General features: G+C 37.8%; 1 protein-coding gene across 1 annotated transcript in view; it reads right to left on the bottom strand.

Annotated features, from left to right (window-relative positions):
- Positions 1-621: 621 nt before the first annotated feature.
- Positions 622-7,070, bottom strand: part of LOC101586177 (ATP synthase subunit f, mitochondrial-like) — a 290,636-nt gene continuing 284,187 nt past the window's right edge. Inside the window, exon 2 of the mRNA XM_004625387.2 lies at positions 622-901. Coding sequence (XP_004625444.1) covers positions 760-901 — 142 coding nt within the window. The 3' untranslated portion in view covers positions 622-759. The remainder of the gene's footprint in view (positions 902-7,070) is intronic.

Genomic DNA, 7,070 nt, shown 5'->3' with positions numbered 1-7,070 from the left:
ATAGCTATTCTTTAAGGTGAGATAGAATACAGTGTTGTTTTAATTTGCATCTTTTTTTTTTCTCATTAACTTGGTGGGTACAGTTGCTCATTACTGTAATTTCCAACTTCTAAAACTTAAACCTTTTTTTTTTCTCATTAACTTGGTGGGTACAGTTGCTCATTACTGTAATTTCCAACTTCTAAAACTTAAACCTTTTTTTTTTCTCATTAACTTAATTTGCATCTTTTGAATGAATGACCAGTGATGTTGAACATTTTGTCATTTATTTATCTGCCAGTTCCACTTCTTCATCTGAGAAGTGTCCATTCATTTCAAATGCCCATTTTTGGATTGGATCTTTAAATATGTGTGCGGGGGAGGGGTGCCTGGTGTTTTTTAGTTCTTTATTTATTTTATATATTAGTCCTTTATCTGAGGAGCAGCTGGCAAAATTTTTCCCATGCTGTGAGTTGTCTGTTAAGTATATTGGTTTCTTTTGCTGTGTAAATTTTTTTTTATTATTCTTATTATTTTTTATTTTTGCAGAACTGGGGATTGAACTCAGGACCTTGCTCTTGCCAGGCAAGCACTTATTCTGTTGAGCTATCTCCCCAGCCCCTTAAAAGTTTTTTTTTTTTGTAGCGGTCACCTTTTGTTGAGCATTAATTCTCCCTTAGGCTATGAACAAATTGAGCCATGATTAAGCTGTTCACAGATGGGAGCTGGACGAGGCAGTCACAAGCTAGAGTGCAGAGTGCCCTCCACACTGGCCCCTTTTCAGTGGTACTTGTGTTGCCGCTCATGTTTGAGTTCCTTGTAAGAAAGGCAGTAGTTGAAAAGGACATAGGTTGCCAGCACCATTTTCAGCCCCGCGATGCTCCCTTTCTTCACGTTGATGTGATTGTAATACCGGTAGTAATTAATCAATATTTAGATCTTTGATTCATCTCAATTTTTTAGTGCCTAGTGTAAGGTATGGGTCTAGTTTGATCTTTGAAAAGCAGTTTTACCAGCACCATTTACTAAAGAGTCTATCTTTCTTCCAGTGAATGTGTTCTGCTCCTTTGTGAAAGATAACATGTTTGGAGTTGTTTCTTTGTATTCTGATCTGTTACATTAATCTTCTGGTCTGTCTTTTTGTTAATATCATTCTGTTTTTATCACAGTAGCTTTGTAATATAATTTCAAATTAAGGATTGTGATACCCCCTCTCTTGCTTTTGTTGCCTAGAGTTGCTTTTGTTATTCTAGGCCTCCTCTTATTCCAAATGAATTTTAGTATTGTTTTCTCTAATTCTGTGAGATTATGCTATGGGTATTTTGGCTGGAAGCATATTTAATTTGTGTAACAATTTTTGAATTATAACTATTTTCACTATATTGGTTCTTCCTACCCAGGCACAGGGGTATCTTTCTACCTCTCATAACCTCTTCAGTCTTTTTTCAGAGTGCTGTAGTTTTCAGTGTAGAGGTCTTTTACTTCCTTTATTAGATTGATTCCTAGGTGTTTCATTTTTTGGTTGCTTTTGTAAAAGGTGTTGTTTCCCTAATTTATGTCTCAGTGAGTTTGTTGCTTGTGTACAGGAAGGCTGTTTATTTATTTATTTATTTTTTCAAAACTGTATCTTGAGCTGGGGAGATGGCTCAGTAGAATAAGTGCTCCCTGGCAAGCGCAAGGGCCTTAGTTCAAACCCCGGTTCCGAAAACAAAACAAAACAAAACTGTGTCTTGCCATGTATTGCAGGCTGGCTTTGAAGTTGCTTCATTAGTCCAGCATGGCCTTGAACACATGAGTGTTGGGGTTACATGTGTGTGACCCCCACATCTGGCTGCCACTGAATTTTGAATGTTTTGTTTGTATCTAGCTATGCTGCTGATTTTGATTTTTAAATCTAGAAGTCTATTCTTGGAGATTTTGGAGTATTTTATGCAAAGTCATCCACAAATAATGATAGTTTAATAACTTCTTCCCTATCATTATTCCTTTTATTTTTCTTGTCTAGTTGCTCTGGCTAATGAAGAACTATACTGAATAACAGTAGTGACAGTGGACATCATTGTCTTATTACTGTCTTATTATTTATTATTTAGAATGAAACCTTTCCACTTTTTCCCACTCAATGAGATGTTAGTTTGTCATAGATGGTTTTTATCAGATTGAGATCATCACCATCTATTCTAATTTCTGTAGCAGTTTTGTAATGAATGGATTTTGGACTTTTCGAATGCTTTTTCTGCATCTGTTGAGATAATCATATGGTTTTTGTCCTTGGCTCTATTAATACAGAGTATTACATTTATTGATTTGTATGTGTTGAATCATCCTTGCATCCCTTGGATGAATCCTACTTGGTCATGGTATATAACCTTCTTGATAATTTGCTGCACTCCATTTGCATCTATCTATCTATCTATCTATCTATCTATCTATCTATCTATCTATCTATCTATCTATCATCTACTTATTGTGGGGATTGAACTCAGGACCTTGCACTTGTTAATCAGGTGCTTATGTCTCTGAGCTATATCACTGGTCTGTTTGCCTGTATCTTACTGAGGAGTTTTGCATCTCTGCTCAGTAGGAAGATTGGCCTGTAGTCCTCATTTTTGATTGGATCCTTCTCTGGTTTTTTGTATCAGGTAATGCTTCTAGGTATGAATTCAGGAGTATTGTTTCTCTTTCATTTTCCTGAAGGAGTTCATGGTGGCATTAGGTCTTCTCTAAATTTCCTGTAGAATTCAGCAGTGAATCCTTTGGGGATTCTACTTTACTTTGAAATTCTACCAGAATTTCACTAAATTCTACTAGACTTTACTTTTATATAGGATTTTAATTACATCTTCAACTTCATTGACTGATGTTGGATTATCTAGAATTTTTGTACCTTCTTGTTTCAGTTTTGATAATTCATATATATCTAGGAATCTGTCCATTTCTTCTGTGTCTTCCATCTTCTTAGAATAAAGGTTCTCAGAGTAGGTATTGATGACCTGATGGATTACTGTAGAATCTGTTGTGATTTTTCCCTCTTCATTGCTAATTTCATGGATTTGGGTCTTTTCTTTCCTTTTTTGATAAGTTTGGCTAAAAATCTGCGAATTTTATTTAATATTTCAAAGAACTATCTTTTGATTTGTTGATTCTTTATATCATTTTCTTAGTTTCCACTGCATTAATTTCTGCTCTGATCTTTATAACTTTTTCCCTCTAAAGAGCTTTGTGCTTGACTTGGTCTTTTTCTAGAAGTATGAGGTTCAACATTAAGACATTTATTTGAAATTGCTGTGTTTTTATGATATGAAAATTCACTGCTATAAATTTCCCTCATAGGACTGCTTTCATTTCATTCCCTAATTTCCAGTACATTTTATTGCCATATCATTTATTGTGATATTGTATTTGACAAAGTCCAGTGCCTATTCATTATAAATCATAATAGCTACGCTGCTTTTTTCTTGCTTCCTGTGGCATGCAGCTTTGTTTTCCATCCTTTCACTTTCAGTCTATGAATTTGGTTTTGAATTAAATGTGTTTCTTGTATGTTTTACATTACTTACAATTGATCATCCTTCTCGATTCATTCTGTCAGTCTGCTTATCTTGATTAGTGAAGAGAGGCCATTTATATCACTGCTTATGAATGGTATGTATTGACTTCATGATGGGATTGCCATGTTTTCTGTGGTGTCGGCTCCTTTTTTCCCTTCTCTGTTCATTTACTTGCCTTGCCTGGTGGATTCATGCCTTCAGAGTTCATGGAATTATAGTCTTTATTATTTTCTTCTAAAATGCACTTCAGATTTTTTTTTTTTTTTTTTTTTGAACCAGGGATCGAACTCAGGCCCTTGCACTTGCCAGGGAAGCGCTTATTCCACTGAGCCATCTCCCTGGCCCCAGCTTCAGAATATTTTTGAATGCTAGTTTGGTGGTCATGAATTTATTTAGGTGTTGTCATGGAAGTATATTATTTCTTCTTTATAAAAGATAGTTTTGTTTCAGGATAAATCCTGAGGGGATTTGACTGACCTTATCAGATACAAAAGTTACAGTTCTTGTTGTATAGGTCTTGCTTTATCTTGGTCTTAGCCATCCAGCAGAAAAGTATAAAAATGAAGTATAAAAAGTAAAGCCATATTAATATGCTGAGCTGTAAAAGGCTCAAGTTAACAACTGCTGACATTGCCAGTCTTATGGAAAACCCACTACTATTATGGACTAATGGACTATATTGCCATTACTTCTATGCACACGTTTTTTTTAAATGTCATTTGTGCTATCTCAAGATTTTTCATGGACTCTGATTAACTTTATTTTATTCTTCCTTGTATCATCGAGCAGCTGTTGTGTTGAGTTTTGTAATCCTTTGATATTTTAAAAAATTTATTTTATGATTACCAACCAGTTTCCTATTTTCTGATATTCTGTCTTCACTTTGGCTCATTCTGCTGAGTATACTTTCAATGGAAGTTTTAATTTCCTGATATTTCAATTCATTTTATGGAATCCATTTGTTGCCTATGTTGGGTCTTCATCATTTCCATCATTTCCCTAAGCTGTTCCTTATGGTTTTTTTTTTTTTTTTGGTGCAGGGTCTTACTACATAGCTTGGACTTGTAGTGATCCTCCTGATTTCTGCCTCCCTAGTGCTGGGATTACAGACATGAGCCACCATGCCCAGACTCCAGAGTGTCATGTGGTACCAGGGATCAAACCCTGGCCCCTGTGCTTACTGAAAAAAGCACTTAGTCCACTGAGCTATACCACCAGCCCTTAAACTGTTTTTAAGAAAATCTGAGTCTGCTCCAGAGTCACTAACCATATCTTTAATTGCATTCACCATCTCTATATTTATTTGAGAGATTATTTTGGATTTGACTTTTTTTAGACCCTCATTCATCTGCTTTGTTAATTTTGCTGTACCAGTTTAGAGAGTCCAAGTGGGTGGCTTTCAAAATTTATACCTCATTGGTCCCCTGGTTTGCCCTTGATGTGCTGGAAGTCTTGGGCTGAATCTTGCTTGTGTCTTCTGATTTTCTATTTTTTTTAGTTTAATTCCTAAGTTGATATTTGAAAATTGCTATGGCAGGTAGTTTTATTTCTATTATTTAGAAACTTTAGGAAATAATGACTTGTTAGGGATGTCTTAAAACTGTAGCTGCTGGGTTAGATCCTTGGCTTGATGTTGCCAGCCCTGCCCCTGCTCCTGGGCATGCTGAGCCAACGACTGAGACTGGGCGTGGTGGCGTGCTCCTGTAATCCCAGTGCTTGGGAGACTGAAAACAGGAGAATCACTATGAGTCCAATCTATGTAGTGAGACCATGTAGACCTGTCCTAAATACAAAAAATAAATAAATAAAAATAAAGCTGTAGCTAGCTCTTGCATTTTGAGTCTGTTGCAAGATTTTCTTTAATCATTTTTCCTTTTTTAAAATCAGATTTCACTGGTACAATTTAGATTTACATAATGATCGCATTCATCCTAGAGAATTTGTACCTTTACATGTTATCACTTGGTTTTTTTCCTGCATTCCCTTGACCTCCTTTCAACCCCTCCTCTCTTTCCCATTAAAAAAAAAAAATCTTCAGTTTATTTTGGATAAGAAGTTCCTGCCTATTTGGTGTAGTCTCTGGTTGTTTGGCAGTGGCCTATAGTGTTGCGTATGACTCTTAGGCAGTCTTAGCCTTGGCATTCCAGGGAGAACAACTGAATATAACAGTTGTGGCACTTTGGCTAATGTAGTGCAATCAGCAATAACAATAACATCAAACATAGACTGGAAAATGACAAAGTGGTAGCTATTAGTTTCTCATCCTTAACCATGTGAACTGTATTTGTGGTTATATAACAAAATCTAAAACAAACCAGGAAATTGACGCAGCACACATGCTCTCAGTGTGGAGATTTTACCTCAAGGGAGCACATTTTAAAGGGCTTGGGGGAAAATTGAGAAATAGAAGAAGAGGAAGAGATGAGAAGCAAGTCTGGAGGACAAAGGAAGATTTTTGCCAGCTCTGGGAAACTGGTGGTGAAGCCAGGAGGGAAACAGAGAAGGAAGGAATAAAAACAAAAACATCTGGGCGTACCTGCCATCCCAGCATGCAGGAGACTGAGGCAGGAGGAGTGTTGTGAGTTTGAGGCCAGCCTAGGCTACTTAGTGCATTCAAGGCCTGCCTGGACTAGAGAGTGAGACAACAAAAACTAGAAAAAATGTTCACACTAATATAAAAATAATAAACAATCAAGAAAGGAAGGAAACAAAATAGAACCAATAAAAAGAAAGAAAATAATCTACTTCTGGGAATGTCCCTGCTGTCACTGGCAGACAGAATGGTCAGACAGAGCCCAGATCCATGCTGATTAACTTCAGTCTGCCAGCCATAAATGTACAGCTGGGTGCTGGATAATCCGAGCAAGCCTGCACTTCTAGTTCCACTTAAATTCAGGCTGGTTTCAGGCTGCAAGGCTAGACCCCATTCTGTTCAGCCTGCAGCACTCCATTTGCCTATTGCTGTCTTGAACCTTGACCTCGTTGGCTCCTTGAAGCAACTTGACTTGGTTTCCCTCCCCTTGCCACGGGAGCTGCTAGAAGGAGCCAGCCCACAGCCACTCTAAGCTCTGAGCACAGTTGGCCTTCTCTGCAAGAAGGCTACCAGCCAGTCACCCTCTCCCGATGGACACCACTGAATAACTCCCCAGCCACAGCCACTGCAGTCCACTGCATACACTGCTCTATTACACTGGTGCGATTCTCCGTGGAGGTCTCTGAGGTCACCAGTATTCATCAGGCATCTGCAGTTTTGAGCCACACCTCCCACTGCAGTGAGCTGGGGCCCAAGGAGCCACTTGCCACCTCCTTCAGTGTTGAGGTCTCCCTCTTTGCTCTCCCTGTGACCACAGTTCTCACTGAAGATCCTTGCTGGATCCTAGGTACCCACTTCCCTCCTTCCTCTCTTCCTCATGCTGCTCTATTCCCTCCTTTGAACATTAAATCTCAGAGAGGCTGTTTCTCTGCTGTTCAGAGACCACCTTCTTCCCAGAATTTGATGGGGCAGTTTTTTTTTTTTTTTTTTTTTTTTTTTTTTTTTTT

This window comes from Octodon degus, unplaced genomic scaffold, assembly GCF_000260255.1.
Source record: "Octodon degus isolate 3935 unplaced genomic scaffold, OctDeg1.0 scaffold00009, whole genome shotgun sequence".
NCBI lineage: Eukaryota > Metazoa > Chordata > Mammalia > Rodentia > Octodontidae > Octodon > Octodon degus.
Note: the sequence above shows the minus strand (reverse complement) of the source record. Positions and strands in the feature narration are given on the sequence as shown.